The following is a 20,212-nucleotide window of genomic DNA, read 5'->3' on the forward strand; positions in this document are numbered from 1 at the left end:
CTCTCAGTAATGGTGAAGCAAATTCAGGGTGTGTGCACTGAGGTACATGAGCCATCCCACCACGGGGTCTCCTGCCACCCTCAGAAGCAACGGTGCAAACCTTACCTGAGGTCGAACAGACAGGCATGAAAGGGTGGAACACAAGTTTGCCGGCCAACAAATGGGATGGGGAGAGAAGGAAAGATGCCACAGTCTCAACCAAGAACACACACACACACCCCCCAGCCTGCAACTCTTGTCCGCATTCTTTCCAGGATCATTTGTCCAGCAACACTGCAGAGAAGGTTACCTGAGTCTCCTATAATGAAATAAGAGAAGTAAAAACACAAGAAAGGAAACTCCTCGTTACAATGCTTTGGCGTGACTGCCCTTGTTTATTTCATCGTGTTCCCTGCTTCTGGTTCAGAAACACCAGTTCTGGCCTCAGAATGACCCCACGCTATTGGCTGATCCAAACCACCCAGACCTCTCTTTGCTTTTTTATTCAAGCAGATGGCAGGGCTATTACTCATGGGCTTGGAGGAGGGGACACTGGCTTTGAGATCACCCTTTTTGGACAGTGGAAGTAACCGAGGCCCAGGGGAGTGAAGTGATGTACCGAGGTCACAGACTGATCAGTGGCCAAGATGGATTTTGAAGCCGGACCTACAGTGTGTCCCAGGCCTCTGGCCACAGCTCATGTCAAGGCCACCAAAGCTGAAGGCCGAATTATTTGCTCCAATACTGCTCTCACCCACAGACGTTCCCAGCTAGGGTGCACACTTGCAGGGCCTGGCAGTGCAGCAAACTCAGGCAGCTCTTTTAATCACCCCCATCTTGCCATCCTGCTGCACAGAGCACAGTACAGCTGGTGCCTTCCTACTGGCCTGAGTGGGAAAACATCCTCAGAGCAGAGTGCAAGGCACCGAAACATCTTTGTTCACTACGGAGTGCTGCTTTTTAAATGCTCGTCAGAAGCCAGGGATGGCCAGTTCAATGGACTGGTAACCGGGCAGTGTGACTTGATCATCATTAAGGTCTGGGAAAGTGGCGTGAGCCTCCAGCGCAGCAGACAAAGCTTTGGCAAATTCAGAAGCAACACGGGAACTGTCTTCCCCTACGGAGCACAAAAGCTGTCTGGGGTCGAGGAAGAAGGGGCATCTCGCTAACGTTCCGGGGGGTGCGGCCCAGTACCCTCATGCAGTCTGGTGCCTGGAGCAGGCCGAGGCAGAGCTGGGGACAGGAGAGGAGCCTTCTCTCTCAAACAAACCAGACAGTCATACAGACGAGAAGACGAGCTCACGACACAGACAGGAGAGGAGCGAGTGCCGAGGGGAGGAGTGGCGGGGATGGAGGGCACAGCAAACCATGTTAGCCCTGAGGTGTGCAGTGAATTTTGACAAAGAATGTGACAGGCAGAAGCAGTGGCTTTTTCCGACCCCAGAGTGCTGACAATAACCAGTCTCTCCTGACTCAGGCGCCGGACCCACGGGCTAAGCCCACCCACCTCCCACAGCTAACTTCACCGCGGCGTAAATGCAGCAGGGATTGTCACTGGGTGACTGGGATTTACTTTGAGAGACTTTCCTCCATTTCTTGTAGCTTTCCGAATGCACAAAGGCCAGCCTTTGTTTTGGTTTGCTTGCTCTTTATTTCTAAAAAGCAAACAAACCAGACGTACCCAACGGGTGGGACAAAGGAGGCCTGACATTCTGGCAAGATGCGGCTGGTGTTCGGGTTGTGGTTTTCATTAGGAGAACACCATGGCTGACGCTGGGGCCAGCCGTCCATCACTTGTGGCAGGATCAGGCCTGCTCCCATTGTGATGGGAAAAGTCTCCCTTAGAGGAAGCTGCCCCAGCCCCACGGCAGCTGTCACCGGGCTCTGTCACCACTTCAGGTCAAATGGTGGGGCAGGAAAAAGGGAGGTCACGGCCAGGGGCACCTAGATTCCTTCACCATCAAGGGTGGGGCCCTGGGTAGTCTTCCCATGGGACGTAGCCATGCATGGAGCAGAGAGTGGAAAATGTGTGGTGGAGGGAAGTCTGAGTGAAAAAACAAGATGCCCTTCTGCTTGTTAGAAAACAAAAGCTCTGGGTTTAATGCAACGCCAAGATGCTTATTTCCCTGTCCTTGTTAAGGAAGCGAGAAAGCTGCCTTGTCAGCTTACACTTTTTCTAGAACAGCCGAGTGGTGAGGGTGGTGCCCCAGGACCACAGCAAAGTCATGCATGCAGTTGAAAAACCAAGCAGCCATTTACGTCTCCTGAAGCTGACAACAGCGAATGTGTTGCCTGTGCTCATCTGACTTTTTTGTGAAGCCCACATTAACCAAGCCTCCTGGAGCACCGCAGAAGCAACGAAAACACCAAACAGAGCCTTTTCTCTCTCCCTTGTCCCTCCCAAAGCAAGTGGAGGCTTGGGCGGAAAGTGGCTGCGGTCAGGCACAGATGTAATGGGGAAAAAAAAAAGACCAAGCTGAATCTTAAAAGATGTCCTAAAGCTTCTGAAGAGGATTCAAAAGATTGCCCTGGGATTAGAAGCACCTCTGGAGTCGTGACCTTGCTGCAGGCCATGGGAGGATGGACTCGAAAACAGCACAGTCAAGCCCTACAGGCCGCTGGCATGGATTCCAGACACAAAGCACTCAGCTGGGCAACCGTGGCTTTCAAGGAATTCGCACAGAAGATTAGAGCTATCAGACACACGGTGTGAAAAGCACTTTTGTAGTGGGCTTTCCGATGTTTATCGAATTGAGTGTGAAATAATACTCTTGGCTCTTCGGGGCCCTGAATGTTGACCGCCCAGTAGGGTCTTGGGACATCATGCTGCTGAGAACCCTACTTTAACTTCTAGTTAAAAAACTAGATCTGCCCCGCTCCTCGCTTCCCAGATTCGCACAGAACTTGGTTACCTCCATGAGAAATGACTCTCCTGTAGGGCTCGATGACTTTCATGTCAATCCGCTGCTCCTGTTCGCCAATCACCACGGTCCTCCACAGCCGGTTGTCCTCCCGCTCCTCCTCCACCGTGTACTCTGGAATAGACTCGGACTCCTGGCTGGAGTCTTTGTTGGCCGTGGGATCCTCTGGAAATGAAGCACAGAGCAGGGCTGAAGGAGCAAGACCTCCGAGTTGAGGCAGTTCTGTTGCCCCAAAAGGAAAAGACCCCAGTTCTTGCCGGACCCAAAAAAGCAGATCACAGTCAGGAGACGAAGAGCGCTGTGTAGCAAAATATTTTAAAGGGTTTATTTAGGAAAAGAAAAGCACACCTCCGAGAACGCGAGGTGGGCGGACCGCAGGGGGGACGCAGAGGACTTTACCCCTTTCTCTTGTACCCTGGCTTAGAGGTGGTTCTTTGATTGACTGATGGCTCTTGACCCTGGAATGCTTAGTCAGGTTTGGCCCCTTTGCAAACGTCCTTACCCACATGTACACAGAAGAACCCATGGGGAGGCGGGGCTGAACCTCAATCAATGCTAATTATAGTACAGTGAGCATTGGGTCACGTCCAGTTAAGTTTTTTTGCTACTGCACAGTTATGGTTGTCAGGTTTTAACTGTTTTTTTTTGCTGACACTCATTTAGAAGAAGTAAAATCCCTTTATGCTGGAGGCAGGCATAGTACCATCTTCCAGACCATCCTCCCTCCCCTCCACCTATCTGCCCGGTGCCCCCACTTAATCTGACTACCCAACAGCTCAACAGCTAGCTCCCTCCTGGCAGAGTCAACCAGATGGTGCTCCCTGTTACATGTAACCCTGATAGTGCTGAACACCGTCCTGACCACATGAAGGATACTCAGTGAAGTCTTACTGATTGATTGAACAACCATATCCACTGACAGGAAGAGAGCTGGGGCTGTCTTGTGTCTGTACTGGGCCAGTGGGGTGTAGGCTGATACCAGCTCCGCCTTGATCACACAGGTTGTAGACTGCAGAGTCTTTCATCAGGCCCAGATAATCTTGCTTTCCTTGGGCCCAGTCTCCTGGTGCATCCTGAGTGCGCAGAGCGTTTTGGGGGCCCTCCACTTGCTATCTTGATGATAGACTGCCAGTCTTGACCCCCCCCCCCACTCTAAGACTCTTACAATGGGGTTGAATCCCCTTCCCCTGAGGGAGCACATCTGGACATGAATTTGGTATTACTTCCTATAAATCTTTCAACATATGCTACACAGATTTTACAGTGAGCCAGAAACCACCCTGTAGACCAGGAGTGCTCCAAGGTCAAAAATTCACGAGACACCTATTTGTGAGTGGGTGCCCAAGGCAACAAAAAAGCCCACTGAGTTTTCTTGGCGGAGAAACTTACTACCCACTCTTGTGCATCCAAAAAAAAGCAACCATATGACTTTTTTTTTTTTTTTTAAGAATAAGCAACAGTTGTTTCTGTTTTTACTTCAAGTCCTAGTAGAGTTTAACAATGGTTATTCTTGCTATGTCTAAGTAACCTGGAAAGAAAGATGATAACTTTCACAGTAATTCTGTGAGATATCATCATTTTTAACTTTCCATCCATGGGGCGTGGCCTTTGCTTTGCACTGTGCTTGTGCTTTCCCGTGGTACTTTGATAGTAAGAACAGCAATGCTCTATTAAGCATTTACAATGGGAGGTGTTATGAGAGACCTGATACCCATGGAAAGACTCTGAAGTGACTACCTCAGGTCACAGAGTTGGGAAGCAAATATAATCCAGCCCTTCCCTTTTGTACTCTCCTGAGCCACCACACTGTACCTTGAATGCGTGACTGTCTCATCCTCATTCATTTCACTATGAGGCAGTGAGTTCCTTGGGCTAAGGAACTGGGCCAGAATTACCTTTAATATCTGCCTCCAGCAACCCACGCCACACTCAGCTTGGAAACCTGCAGAGAGCACTCAGTAAAACTTGGGAGGGTGAGCGGGTAAATAAAGCTTGGACAAGTTCCTGGAAATACAGGTCATCTGTCAGGGAGCCACAACAAAGCCATTGTTTCAGAAGGTTCCGCAAGACATTCGGACGTGTCTAATTACCTGTGACTTAGAATAGCAAAATGAAGTCCAGCTTCACGGAAGCAGTCCCAGCCTTTTGGGCCAACACAAACAGCTACCAGCACCTTGCCTCACTCTGCCTTTCTCTGTGTTCCCACGAACGCTTGCAGCAACCTTGGCTTCCGCTCCAGCGCTGTGTCACTTGTCCAAATCCATCCATCTGCCCTGGACTCCCTGTCTAGGGGTCCCTTCCTGCCTCTCCCTTCCTACTTGGGTTAAGGACCCTGGATACTCAGCTCTTCCCAGGACCCTGTTTTCCCTCTGGGCTCTGCTCCCTCCGAACTCAGGGCTCTGATGGGGGTCTGTCTCCCGATGCTCCTGTACACACGTGCTCTCCCCTGCCGTCAGCTCCCCGTGCAGCAGCCCCTCTTCATCCTGTTTGGGACTTCCTGGCCTGCTCTAACTTGACCCCGGTGAGCGGTATGGGGTTGTGTTGTCTTCTGCATGCTTTAACTGAGGCTACTTTGTTAAAAAAAATTTTTTTTTTTGGTATGGTTTGTTCTCTTTCCTGGTTATAAAAATAAAACACACTAGTAAAAGTGCAAGCAATACAGAAATTGTTCATGAAAACAGCAAAAATCGCCAACGCCCCTCTCTCACTGTTTGCTGTGTAGTCTTTCTAGGCGCGTGTGCACATAATTTTTCCCCCCAGAAAGTATGATTATTCTGTATATTCTGCATGTTCTATGCATACCGTATGTCTACTGTGACAGCATAGGCTCCTTCTTGTCTCAGCGAATGTAAACTCTACTCACCCTAGAGTACTCCATTGACCGGTGTCTTTAGGTTTGTCAATCCTATAGTGATGGGAACTCAGTTTTATTCTATTTTGTTGGTGGTTGTTTCTTATAAAGAATTTGCTGCAGTAAGTGTCTCTGTAAAGGTACGTAACCTCTTTTGTGCACATACTACTGTAAGTTAGCTTTCTGGCCATGGAGTGCTGGGTCAGAGGGTATAAGCACTGAAAGGTTTTATGAACATTTTTACCCTTGAATATATCACACCATACGGCACGAGAGTACCTGTCTCCTCACACTACCAAAGACACAGGGGGTTATCGAGGTTTTTACCCCTGCAACATTCAGGGTGAAACAACTCTCTTTGTTATTTTAGTGTATATTTAATTATGAAAGAAGATGAGAATGTTTGTGTTTATTAGCTATTTATATTTCTCTTAAATAAATAAATAAACAAACCTAGTTCACCACCCACCACCACCAAAAAAAAAAATCTGTTGTTCCTCTTACTGGCAGGGAGGCACCTGGCAAATCCGTTGCCTATTGTGGTCCTTACTGATTTGTTGGCATCCTCTATATAGAACTGTGTCACGTATTTCAATTATTTTCCTGCCTCATGCTTAGCTTTTGAATTGGTGAATTTTTTCTAGTTAGGAATATAATATTTTTACATAGTTAACTTTGTTGATTTTTGTCTTTAAGTTATTTGATTGTTGTATCAGAGTAAGAAATGATACTCCTACCTTAAAGGTATGTATGTATCCATGAACACATTTCCCTACAGTTTATTTTTAAAAACAGCCTTATTACTCATTTTGGTATATAAGTTCAAGGCTGGACGTTTTTATGAAATGTTATTCCTAGTGTTTCAGAGAGTGAGAGCGGCCAAGTTGGTACGGCCCCTTTTCCTTCCTTACTTCTTCTGATTGATGTAAATTAAGAAAAAGAAAAAGGAAAAGAGTTGCATAAGAGCTAGGGGTATAGTAAAGTTTCTTAAGGTGTTCATTTCTGGAGTTCAACAATATAAGCTAGTAAGAAGTAGAGCTCCTTTACTCCCTTGAAAGAACAGTATCTTCCTGATCGTAATAATTCTTCTGCTGTAACTATAAATTACCATCCTCCCCCACAGCCATCATTTCCTCACTTTCTCACTGTTTTCAAAAATTTCAGGTCTCATTTAACGCTCTACCCCTAGGCCCTCCAAATTTAATTTTGGTCTCATGCCCTCTCCACTAAGAAATGCTTGATTTCCTTGTCTCTTTTTCTCAGGAGCAAGCTTTCCCCCCTGGCGACTGCTGCAGTCAGTCAGGCCCTGGCACACAGGGGAGACGTTAACTTGAACATTTTCCTTTCTTTTCTTTTTTTGTGAGATGTTTTAGTACACGAGCACCTGAATATCCTGTGCTACAGAGATCACAGTGAGGTCTCCATCACTGGTGTTCATACGGACTCACTAGATGATGTCAGCTGTGACCTTCCAGGAGGGACAAAGGTCTGCAAAGGGGGCGAGCTTTCTATGTTGTGATCTTGCACTGAGAATATGAATAATCTGAAAATGCCTTTTAAACTTTTAAAAAGTCTTTTAAACTTCCATGTTTGAACTCAAAAAAAAAAATGTTTTTTTTAAGCCAAAGAGCCTCTTTATTTGTATTGCCTTTTAGGAATCACTCCCAGGAAGAAAATGAGTTTAGATGTTATTCATGGCATATTTGATCACTAACACAGGCATAACTGTATGACCCTTGAACATGCTCTGTATTAGTCCAGATTACTGATTTGGAGAACTTTAAGTTGAATATTACTAATTTAATGTGTGGGAGTGCTTTCTAAATGACACTCATCATTCAAGACATGTTTACTATTATGCCAAATACCCTAGAGGATTTATAAACTAACTTTTAATTTTCATTTCTAGTGTACCTTTCATCTCTCCCTTTTATGCTACTTAGGTTTATCTGAGTATCCAATGTGGGTTCAGGTTTTGTTAGGCCTGAAACATATATAATTTTGGGGGGAGGGAGCTTTTTAAGGAAAATAATCTTTTTTTTTTCAAATTTTACAAAAGCATATAATGATGCAAATGTATTTTTAAGGACCCTTCTAGATAGAATGAAGCTTAAGCTAAGATTCATCCTCTGCCAGTATCACAAACTGAGAAAATACTTAGTTTTTTCCTGTCAAAGTATAGTCCAGTGTAGTTGGGAAGCGCACAGCTGGGATTCAGTCACAGGCTTTCTGCGTGTTCTTTGCTATTGCTAGAGTCCGAGGTGTGCCTTCTTCCCAGGCGACAACAGTAACTTTCTAAATGGTCTTCCCACTTCAATTTTTTCATACCCTCCCTGTTTGGACTTCTTCTTGTTAGAGGAAAGACAGCCTGTATACAGTTAAGAAAGCCTTGAAAGTCCTTTAGGTGGCAAAGAGCAGGTATGTAGTTAATTTGAATGTGAACACTCAGCATACAGAAGTACAAAGGAAAATCGTCCCTTCAGACCACATCATCACTATGGCATCAGATTGCTTGTGGGTAAAACAGAGTAAGCTTAACACTTGAGTAGTTTATATGCAGAGTTAAAACGAATTGATTTTATAAGCTGGTTGCCTAAAGGCTGTGAAAATAATGGAAGACCGCAGACAGGCGAGTTAAGCGGCCCCCTGGACAAAAATGTTGCTGTATCCTGAGTGTCGGGGTACCTCTTTTCACACAGGAAAACCGTCTGTCATTGGGGTTAGGATTCAGAAAAGAGGACTTAAATGAGGTCACTGAACTTTGCTTCGGAGCCTAAGAAGAACAAATGTAAGAGCACACGAATGTTTCTTATAATTCTTATCAGAAATACTCAGGCTCAAATTTTTTTTTTTTATCATTTTTTTCCATTTCCCTTACAGAATGCCTTTGCTGAGATCTGAATTATGGTAAAAATAACTTTGTGGTTGGTTTGGAAAATAGAAATTGGGCATCATTTTTTCTGACCTTTAGATATTTTTAAGTGTCATAAACTATTAAAAAAAAAAAAAACTCAGAACTCCCTTAATATGAAAGATTGGCCTCCTAAATCCTTCACTATCTACATACCGCTAATATCTTTGGCACTTATAAATATCGAAGGAAATCAGCCCTTACTTATATCGGTACTTTGAATGATGTTTTCCAACTATTTGGACACCATTATTAAAGAAACTTGCTTTGAAGGGAAGACCACTTCAACATCCTTTGATGGTGAGCTTCCAACATTTTCTATAAGCAAAATCACATTGTAGGCAAACAGCCTGGCAGGAATGTTTGATCATCAGCTGTTGAATAAAACAGGCAAATGGTGTGAAGGTCCTTCAAGCACTTGATAAAGTAAGGGCCCCAAAATGGCTGGATAAAAAGGCATGTAAATGTGAGGGGGGCAGTCACTACGCTTGGCTTCAGGTATGCTAGCCTGAGCTCATAAAAGATCCTCCTCTTCACTCAGTAGATTCATGGAGGCGCATGGCCCAAGAGTCAAACACAGCTCAGGTTGGCTGCTAGTTCTGACCTTTACTAGTAGCTGTGTGACCTTAGGTGAATTATTTAACCTCTCTGTGTCTCAGTGTTCTCATCTTAAAATAACCATAATACCTATTCATATGATTGACATTAGGATTAAAATAGGTAATATTTATAAAGCACCTAGCATAGATCTTGGCATATAGTAAGAACTATGAAAAGTGTTCATGAAATAAAATTACTGACCAAACATTTTTGAAATCTTATGCCCTAAAAACTCCAATTTTGTTTAGAATGTATCTGCCTAGTTCAAAACACTCACACAGGAAACCAAACCAAACCAAACCATACAGCTTTCAAGCACCTATTTCATACCTTAGGACTAAAATGTATTCCGTCTCCCTTATACACTCAGTTATCTACATCTGCATGTTTATGAAATATAGCTATTCAGATGTCCTTTGTGTTTTCAATGTTTAATGTTTTTGTTTATTTAAAATGGTGTCTGAACATAGATATTTCACTTGAAAATCAAGGTGGACTTTAAAATTCAACTTATTTTAAAATCCTCTCCTTTGAATTTAAGACCTAAAAGCAGGGTGGTGGCCCTTAAACTGGTTCTTTCCACATAACTGTGTCAACTAAATAAAAAGAACTGTGTCAGCGAGTGGCAGCTTTAATTACCAGTTTGCTCAGCCACCACCACTTTGCTTGGCAGTTTTACTATTCATAAAAATAAAAGGTTCATATGTTGGGTGACAAAGCTCTCTGGGGGCAACAGGGAGGTGCAGGGGGAGGAGAGGGAGGGACCCGCAGGGTCATGCCACAGCTGCTTCTCTGGGATTTTAGGTCAAGGCATGACTTTTACAGTCAAAAGTCTATTAGCAGAAGGGCGGGGACAGCTGGGGACCGCAAGGAAGGGTGGAGCAGCTGAGACGGCAGAAGAGTATCGAGTCAAGCCCTTTCACCTCCTATTTGTGTATTTCCACCCACAGGGTCAAATATTCCCGTAACTATAAAAATCCTAGAACATGATAAAAATGCAACATAAAACTCTACTTAAACATAATAAACTGTAACACAAGTAGTTTAGCCACATCCATTTTCTTAGCTTCAGGAAATAAAGCCTTTTGCCGTGTGAAGGCAGGGTCTAAAATCTATGCTGGCCGTGCTTGTAGCCCGGTGGCTGAAGTAAGTAAGTAATTTGACAACGACTCTCCTAATTTGCTAAATATGTTCTTCTATGAACGAAACTGCTGGAATTAGCATGGCTGTAAAAGTCAGGGCGTCATTCAACTGTGGTATTTCTTTTTTATTAGAGTAATTCTCACAGTGTAGGAAAGCAGTAGCCGTAGCCAGGATTCTCTTACTTTCCATTTTAAATATTATAAAATCAGAGCACGCCACCCTGTAAAACTGAAACTACATGATGCCATTTTTGAAAGCAAATGTTTTGTGTTTTTACCTATTTCTTACTCAGCAATAATTTCACCGAGCAAGAGAAAGAACTAAAATGAGTGCCTGGTCATATCAGGAGTGTCAGTGTTTGATCTAGCAACTTTAGCTTTCTTATGTTTTAGTCTTACCCCATCCCTCCTTCCTTCCTACTTTATCAGAGACATGGCAGTAAACATAAGGCCCTGTCCTTAGGGAGCAGACATTCTAATGGGAAGAGAAAGATAATTACCATGCCAGCAAATAGTTAAATGATGTGATTTCAATGAGCATGCCCTCTGGAAAATAAAAGTTCCTGGGATAGAGTGGCGTGGAGGTGGGGGTGGGGAATGCCTTCGATTACAGAGGTCAAGGAAGGCCTCCCTGAGGAGGTAACATCTGATTAAGATCTGAATAAAGAGAAGGAGCCAGCCATGTCAGAATTTGCCAGAAAGAACATTCCAGACTGTGGGAGCTTGTACAAAGAAATTGGTAAGCTCTAATTTCTCCACTTCAAATTTTATCTTGCAGCTTAAATTCTCTTTCTAGCAAACCCAGCTCCACTTTTCTTATGACACGGCATGTAACAATTTCCCCAGAAGCCCAGCGGCCAGCACAAAGCCTGGCATATATAGTAGGGGTTTAACAAAGGAGCAATGACTGTGTATGACCTCTGTGACCCATACCTGCCCTGTCAAGCTCTAAATTGTCAATTGTGGCCACCTATGACCTGAGATAACAGAAGCTTCTAGAAGTCATGGGAAGGAGCCACCTGCAACACAATGGGAGGTTTGTTCCTAATGCCACTTCGAGGGCATTAGACAGGAATAGATAATCTTTCACCTTCCACAAAACTTCGGCCTTGCCGACTTGGCAACTTACCATGCCCGGTGTACTCAAAAGAATCCGCTTCATCAGGAGTATCGAGTTCGTCCACATTGATGTCAATTTCATCAGGACTGTCCAAGTTATCATCAGAGAGAACAGATCCTTCACTTTGGTCCAGAGACAGATTGATATTTGGGGCTGTGAGTTTGATTCTCTGAGGATGAGAGCCATTAAGATCCAGCGAATTGGGAGGTTCTAAAGAACAGAAAGAGGAGGAACATTAAGTGGAAGACCACACACATGGTGGCCAACAGTGGTCGTGGGCCCCAGCGTTAAGGCCCTTTCAGCAAAGGCACCTGGTAAAAGTCCTTATATGGGTTCTGGAACCCCCACGCCACAACCAGCAGGCCTCAGCACTGGCTCGCCCCAGCCACATCAGCCCTGGCCATGTAGAAATAGGAAGTGGAAGCCATTGCTAAGTGAGCGGAGAACTAGTTTTTAGAAAAGCCCTGTTCAAGTTTGAAAACTTGACACTGATACAATATTGAATTGAATTTTTTATGATGCATAGGACCTAAGAAAGAGAGTTAAACTTTCCATATAATTCATAATAATCCATATAAAATTTATTCCTATAGGATGGAGGATATGAACTTTATGTCATGTTCACAGACACTCCCCAAATACTTCAGTTCTTGACAACTCTGTGTATCATCTGCAGTGACCTTTCTTTGGCTGGCATTCTTTTTTTTCCCCCAATAAAACTGAGGTATCCTCCCAGATTACATTCCTTGGTCAAGCAGTCATTACCTCTTACGCCAACACTGCTGTTAGTTCCTATACCATAGCGACAGTCTTCTACGGAAGGCTCGTGGGAGGGGCTCCTACCCTTTCACTGTAACACGCATCTTGCTGCTCAGTGCCTCTCACCTCAGAAGCACACCTGGAGAAGTCATTTTTTAACCCAGTTGATCCCAACTAAACAATGGTAGAGAGATACCCTAACAATAGAAATTACAGGATTTCCTATCATAGATTGTTTTGAATGTCATTTGGTATACACCTCAGTTCTGGAATTCTAACTCTGGTCTTATCCTAAGGAAGTTAACCCTGTTTCTTTGTCATGAAGGTTTTTTGGTTTTTTTTTTTTTTTGCTTTTTGTTTTTTCCTGTATAGAACATCACCTAAACTGTGTTCTATGTAATGCACTTGTGTTTCACCTGAAAAATAGTTTCTCTTGACCAATAAATTTATAAAACATTGGGTTTCTGTATTACAGGCATTCTGAGAGCAGTGCTGTCCAAAAGAATTTTCTGTGATGATAGAGATGTTCTATATATGGCTCTTGAGCACTTGCGATAAAGCAAGTGCAGTAGAGGAACTGAACTTTTCAAATTTATTTTAGTTTAATTAATTTAAATAGCCACATGTGGCTAACTGCTACCTGTAGGACAACCAAAGCTTTAATGCCTTTATTATTCAAAAGTGGTTTGTGAGCCTTGAAGCGTGGAGATGTGCAGAGGCTACCATGCTTATTTGGCCACAGAACATGTAAGAATAGTTATGTCACATGGTTAATATTTTGAAGAATGTACTTTAAATACTCAGACAGGAAAAAAAAAGTTGACTCCCTCTTCCTCAATTCTAGCCTTGACTGATAACATCAGGGGTCAGGATCTTGGTTAAGTTCTTGAAGCTGGTACAGTGCAAAGGAGTGAACCTAGTCCAAAGTGGGAGTCATCTAAGCTGCAACTGAAAATTTGAAAGTCCTCTTTGTATATACCATGGGTTGTAAATTCTTAGAGTGTGGTTTTGTTTTTTTTTAATAATCAGGATACTGAGCATTCTCGACATTGCACTTCTAATTTTAAACATTCACCCGTGTTAGTATAATTTTGGTGAACTTAGAAGTCAGCTAGAATTTGGTATTATGATAAACAGCAGCTAATTATCACAAGAACTGAAAACACTGGCAGATCCAGCCATGGCCGAGGAGGTAAAAGATGGCCCAGTATTCGAGGCAACTATGAAATTAACCAACCATATCAAGCCTAACACCTTCCTCGCACACATTTTTTTCAACTCTCTTCACTTTTATCACTGACATCACAAGTTGGATGCACAGGAAATGGTTCTCTCACTGAATAATGAGCATATTTGGATATATAATAGCACTGATGGAAATGAACAGATGTTCCCTCACCAGGCCTCATGTCCGCAGCCCCGGGACTCAGTGTTCCCTCCTCAAAGGCGGTGTCCATTCCTGCATCCTCTGACAGGAGCCTGAAAAAAAGAAAACCAGAGTGTAAACAATTGTGTGGGGGTCGGTTTGAACCAGAGATTCCAGGATAACATTTTCAAATCACTTGGAATAAACCAAGTATGTGTACTGAATCTATCATAAGTGGCCCCACATTCCAAGACAGACTTTCTGCAGGGACCAAGACCATGGACATGGTTTTCCTCTGCGCACACGGCACCTCACTTTTCCCAGCAGTTCACATAAGTAAATACAGCCCAAGTAAAAAATTCAAAAAACAGGAAAAGCAAATAACTAATAAAATACACGAAAGAGGACATTTCAATTTTTTTTTTTTTTTCCAAAAAGAGAGGCAATACATGTGCTTTGGAGTCAGGACAGACCTGACTTCGTATCTTTCTCTTCCTCCAGATAAATTTAAGCATGTGACAAACTGTCGTGGGCAGTTAAGAGCATACTCTGCCGGCCTCACTTTCTTTATGTGTACCACCCACGACACTGAGTTGTTCAAAGATTAAGCAATGAATGTAAAGTGCCGAACATTCCTGAGAAGGTACCAGCTGATGGTATTTTCCTTCCTTCTTGGAATATTTACGGATTCACTGTGAATGGTATGTTGGTGAAGGTGGTTCTGGTTACGTTACTATCTTTTCTTGCTAATCAGGGTCAAATCCAGGAGTATTTATATTAGTGTACTTAGTAAGACTGGTGGAAGGGAAAAAATACTGGAGAGAACTGTGACAAATCTATCTGTTCTTGTATGAAGCTGACCACCATTCACAATAGATTCCCCTTGACTTATTTTTATCTCCTGACCCTTGTTCAGTACATCCCCATTTATCATGACAATGATGTTTTTCTTCTTAGTGGCCTCCATTAATTTCACTCATCCAGGGTGAATACTTCCGATGGAGGCGCTAACCTAAATTTAAACAGGGTAAGCCTTTGTGTTGAAGTGCTAAATTTAATTCCTCCCTCCCTCTCTTATTGAGACTTCTCTCCACCTCAGTCTGGGTCTACCAAACACTGGGAGTTTGCTTTCCTGGATGATCACTTTCTTCAGGATCCAAGTTAAACCCTCTACTGTCAGTGAAGACTATGATAAAAACAAACTCCTATGTCTCTAGTGATAACTGTGCTTCTTTCATTCATTCAACAAATATTGAGATCTTCGTCTCTCAATACCCCTTTGCAACACAGAGCAGAGACTCTGTTAAGAAGGTGCTAGAAAGCCAGAGGTAGCATGCATGAGGGAAGGGAAAAGCTGACACCGTGATCAGGCAGTACTCACAGGAGGGGCCTCTCACAAAGCCACAAATACTATAAAAGGCCATGAGGACTTTTTAGGAAACCCCAGGGACAGAGTAGGTATGCTGACCCAGGATATAGCCTGGAGGCAAACCTAGGAGAAACCCAGGTTGTGCTCATTGTAACTACTTCAGTCACATCCATACGTTAGGTCTATAAATATCTGTAGAAACGCAGTGGCCAAACAGAACAGTTGGCAATGGAGCAGAATGAAGTTTTACCATCAGTAATGGAAGCCTCCCGGGATCTGTGAGGTCACAGATCATTCCATCGTGAAGGTAAGTATTTCACCTTATCCGTCTGTAGTCACTACTTAATTTGGGGTTGTCTGCGTACAGGATGGAGCTGCCACAGAGGATGGACAGTTGTAAACACAGGTCAGGCTCTCAATGGCCGACCTCCCCAACAGATGCTCGGCTCCACGTCTCCACCTACAGGACGGATCCAGAACTGTCCGCCTGCTGGATGGTTTTCATAATCATTATTGCTCTTCAAATATTTCTGGCTCTCGGCCTTTGGGGCACATAGTAAAATTGTACTTCCCTGCCCTCCTTTGAAATTAGGGTGGCTACGTGACTTGCAATGACAAATGAAATGAGAGCAGATTGGCAGGTGTCACTTCTGAGCAGAAGAACTAGGAGCATGCATGTAGGTGCCGCGTGCTGTTCCCAGCTTGGTGCCTGCGGAGGCGCTACAGCCAAGTGGCTGTTGGGTATGTAAGCAAGAAAGAAATTTTTGTTTTGTTTTGCTCAGAGGTATTGGGTTTCTTTGTTACCACATGCTAACCTAGCCCATTCCGACTAGTACAGCTGATCTTTATTGTTTGTTTTGAAGGGACTAGCTAATGCACACTACGCCCTGATTTAGGTAACCGCTTCCCACTTTCTCAACCCAGGCTCTGGTTGCTGATACACCTCTTCTTGTCTTGGTTGCTAAAGCACAAAATAACATTTTTAAAAATGGAGGGCAAAGCTCAGAAGAGCATCAAATGCTTTCAAATATTCTACAAACATGAGTATATTAACATTATTAATATACCACCTTTATGGGTTTTGCTTAGCCACATAGCACTTGTCAGTTAACTTAATATTTTTCTTTAAATTGATTTATTTTAGTTACATAAGTTTATTTTGAAAGGAAGGTTTGTATCACTGTATATATGGAAACTTAGAATCACTCACATAAAACAGTCACAGATATATAATCAAAATAAAACAATGCTATTAAATTCAAGGTAGAAACCCCTGGGTTCTCAGTCTGCTTTCTTTGCTAAAAAGAGGAGACTAGAAAGTGTCTAGCAAGGTGTAATGCCGTTTATCGTTATAAATGCAAAGAAATGCTGTATCAGACAGAACACCCCAAAAGTAATTAATACATTTCTAAACTTGAGAGAGACCGGGGAAATCCCCAGGTGCTAGCAATGAGGAGTGATTCTAGAAAGCTGAGGCAAGGCAGCCCACAGGGTTTTGGACTGGACATAGGACTTAGGGCCCAACAGAAGTGACCTCCAGGTGACAGAAGAAAGGCCTAAAGCTGAACTTCTAAATAAGGCTGTGGCCCTTAAAGAGCTGTTCTTTTAATGAAAAGGGGGCTAGGGGGGCAAACTTTATCCTCTGGCCTTGGAAGGCATAGTCTGCCTGGAATCTTGGGTGGAAAGTAAAAAGCCACCTATGAGAATTAGAGGCTACTTGTATGCCAAACACTTCTCAATTTATATTACCTGAATGATGTAGGAAGAGATTAAAATTAAAATTCACCTAGGACTATTGAAGGCCTGGAGTCCTAGCGTTCCAGAAGAATCAAATGTGAAATCAGTTGGTAATGCTACTTTTATAATCTAAGAGTCACTGGAAATCCACTTAGGAGGAAAAAAAAAAAACCTACGAAAAATGAACTCACACCCCCACCCCCACCCCCAGCTACAAACTACACTACGGAAAAAAACACGATGAAGGATTGCCCACAGACGCCATAACAGAAGAACCAGCAGCAAGAGTGTTTTTTTTTTTTAAAGGATAATATGAAAGAGATGATAATGATTGAAGAGTAAAACTTCCTGATGTTAAAGCACTGAGATTTGGGGTTTGTCATAGCAGATAGTGTCATTTACCCACAGTAGCCATGCTGCTTCAAAAAGGAACATGTAAAAATAATAATACAGAAGTAGATAAAGTGATACAGAAAGAAATAATCAAAAAAACATTAGCCATAGGAAAGCAGGAGTCACTAGTATCAAAATAGACTTTAGGCAGGAAAAGCATTATCAAGGCTTAAGAAAGTTATTATTTTATGATAAAAGGAGGAATTTCACAGATATAATGATCCAGAGCCAGTATGCTTTTAACAACATAGGCCAAAAACCAAAAATTGAATATAAATTATAAGGAGAAATTTGAATATATGTCTCAAGAATTTATAAATCAGTCTGAAAAAATGCATAAAGATACAGACGATCTGAACAATGTACTAATACAGCTTGATCTAATGGACAGATCTGCACTTAATAAAAATACATTTTTTTTCAAATTCATGAAAACTGATTATATAGAATGTCTCGTGAAATAACAAAAGTCAATATTGATGTACCTTATTCTCTGACTTGAGGGCTGTACGTCAAATCAATCATAAAAAGACAGTTTGGAAATCGAAAAACACATTTGTAAGTAACTGAACAATAAAGCCTTACATATCAAAACTTGTGAAAGCAGCTAAGGAAATTCCTAGAGGGAAAATAAATAGCCTTGAATTCAGATGTTAGAAAATAAAATAGATTGAATTAGCTAAGGGCTCCACTCAATCCAGGAAGTTGCAAAAATAACCATCCTCTTCTATCAAGCCATGAAAGACATGGAAGAAACTTAAAAGACATATTACTAAATGCAAGAAACCAGCCTGAAAAGGCTACAAAATGTACAATTCCAACCAAATGGTATTCTGGAAAAGGCACAGCTACAGAAACAATAAAAAGATTGTGGTTTCCAGGGGTTTGGGGAGAGGGAGGGAGGGCGCACAACGGATTTTTAAGGCAATGAAATTATTCTGTCTGATCCTATAGTGGCTACATGTCATTATGCATTTGTCAAAGTGCATAGAACGTACAACATCAAAAGTGAACCCTAATGTAAACGATGGACTTTGGTTGATAATAATGTGTCCGTGTAGGTCCATTGATTGTACAAAATATGCCACACTGATGAGGGATGTTGAGGGTAGGCGAGTATATATGTGTGGGGAGGGCTATTTGGGAACTCTGTATTTTCTGCTCAATTCTGCTGTAAACCTGAAACTGCTCTAAAAAAATTAAGTCTATTTAAAAAAAAAAAAAAACCATGCTCATAGGTGATACAGTGCTATTTATACTTCTAATCACAAACACCACCAAGTGGGGAACCGTGGCCTAAGTGGAATTCTCCAATTTGAGAATGAATCCCATGCATGTTAGTAGATTTTGTGCTTCTGGTACTTACACTTCTTAATAAAGGAACTAGCATGCAGTAGCATGGCAGTCCTGGCACCACAGAGTAAAGGACCAACTACAAAAGCAGAACTTTGGAATCCAAATTGGAAACAAAGAAGTAAAACTGTCGCTGTTTGCAGATGACATGATTCTCTACATAGAAAACCCTAAAGAAGTGACCAGAAAACTACCAAAACTCATCAATGAATTTGGTGAAGTTGCAGGATACAAAATTAATATACAGAAGTCAGTTGCATTTCTATATGCTAACAACAAAATAGCAGAAAAAGAAATTAAGGAGACAATTCTATTTACCATCACACCAAAAAGAATAAAATACCTAGGAATAAATCTACCCAAGGAGGCAAAAGACCTGTACTCCAAAAACTGTAAGACACTGGTGAAAGAAATTGAAAATGACATAAACAAATGGAAAGATATACCATGTGCTACATGGATTGGAAGAATCAATATTGTTAAAATAGCCATACTACACAAGGCAGTATACATATTCAATGTAATCCCTATCAAATTACCAATGACATTTTTCACAGAGCTGGAACAAAAAATTTGTACAAAAACACAAAAAACCCCAAACAGCCAAAACAATCTTGAAAAAGAAGAACAGAGCTGGAGGACTCGCGTTCTCTGACTTCAGACTATAAAACAAAGCTACAGTAATCAAAACAGTATAGTACTGGCACAAAAACAGACACATAGATCAATGGGGTAAGATCAATGGAACAGGATAGAAAGTCCAGAAATAAACGCACACACTTATGGTCAATTAATCTACAACAAAGGAGGCAAGAATATACAATGGAGAAAAGACAATCTCTTCAATAAATGGTGCTGGGAAAACTGGACAGCTACCTGTGAAAGACTGAAATTAGAACATTCTCTAACACCATATACAAAAATAACCTCAAAATGGATTAAAGACCTAAATGTAAGACCAAATACGATAAAACTTCTAGAGGAAAACATGAGCAGAACGATCTTGGACATAAATCACAGCAATATATTTTTTGAACCAGCTCCTGGAGCAATGGAAATAAAAGAAAAAAATTTTAAAATGGGATCTAAGTAAACTTAAAAGCTTTTGCACAGCTAAGGATACCATCAACAAAATGAAAAGACAACCTACAGAACAGGAGAAAATAGTTGCAAATGAGGTGACTGACAAGGGACTAATTTCCAAAATATACAAACAGCTCATACACCTTAATATCAAAAAACAAAACAAAACAAAACAAATAGGCGGAAGACCTAAAGAGACATCTCTCCAAAGAAGACACACAGATGGCCAACAAGCACATGAAAAGATGCTCAAAGTCACTAATTGTTAGAGAAATGCAAATCAAAACTACAATGAGATATCACCTCACACCAGTCATAATGGCCATCATTAAAAAGTCTACAAATGATAAATGCTGGAGAGGGTGTGGAGAAAAAGGAAACCTTCTATCCTCCTGTTGGTAGATGAGCTACTAGGGAGGACAGTATGGAGGTTCCTTAAAAAACTAAAAATAGACTTACCATATGATCTACCAATCCCACTCCTGGGCATATATCTGGAGAAAAATATAATTCAAAAAGACACATGCACCTCAATGTTCACAGCAGCACTATTTACAATAGCCAAGACATGGAAACAAACCAAATGTCCATCAATAGGTGACTGGATAAAGAAGATGTGGTATATACG

General features: G+C 42.1%; 2 protein-coding genes across 8 annotated transcripts in view; one reads left to right on the forward strand and one right to left on the reverse strand.

Moving 5' to 3' along the window:
* The window catches only part of GCNT1 (glucosaminyl (N-acetyl) transferase 1), a 143,581-nt gene extending 132,046 nt beyond the window's left edge, over positions 1 to 11,535 (forward strand). Inside the window, exon 8 of one of the 2 annotated variants that reach the window (XR_004319284.1) lies at positions 11,183 to 11,535. The gene's annotated coding sequence lies outside the window, so the exon portion shown is untranslated. Of the gene's footprint in view, positions 1 to 7,115; positions 7,409 to 11,182 lie in introns of those variants that run through there. The other variant, XR_004319285.1, reaches the window with a different exon arrangement.
* Positions 1 to 20,212, reverse strand: part of PRUNE2 (prune homolog 2 with BCH domain) — a 233,612-nt gene that overhangs the window by 24,478 nt on the left and 188,922 nt on the right. For 5 of the 6 annotated variants that reach the window (XM_032477876.1, XM_032477875.1, XM_032477874.1 and 2 more), the window contains 4 exons: positions 13,683 to 13,762; positions 11,534 to 11,734; positions 2,892 to 3,065; positions 290 to 298 (listed from right to left, as the gene is read on the reverse strand). In XM_032477876.1, coding sequence (XP_032333767.1) covers positions 290 to 298; positions 2,892 to 3,065; positions 11,534 to 11,734; positions 13,683 to 13,762 — 464 coding nt within the window. The remainder of the gene's footprint in view (positions 1 to 289; positions 299 to 2,891; positions 3,066 to 11,533; positions 11,735 to 13,682; positions 13,763 to 20,212) is intronic. The other variant, XM_032477872.1, reaches the window with a different exon arrangement.

Source organism: Camelus ferus, chromosome 4 (assembly GCF_009834535.1).
Source record: "Camelus ferus isolate YT-003-E chromosome 4, BCGSAC_Cfer_1.0, whole genome shotgun sequence".
In the NCBI taxonomy this organism is placed as follows: Eukaryota; Metazoa; Chordata; class Mammalia; order Artiodactyla; family Camelidae; genus Camelus; species Camelus ferus.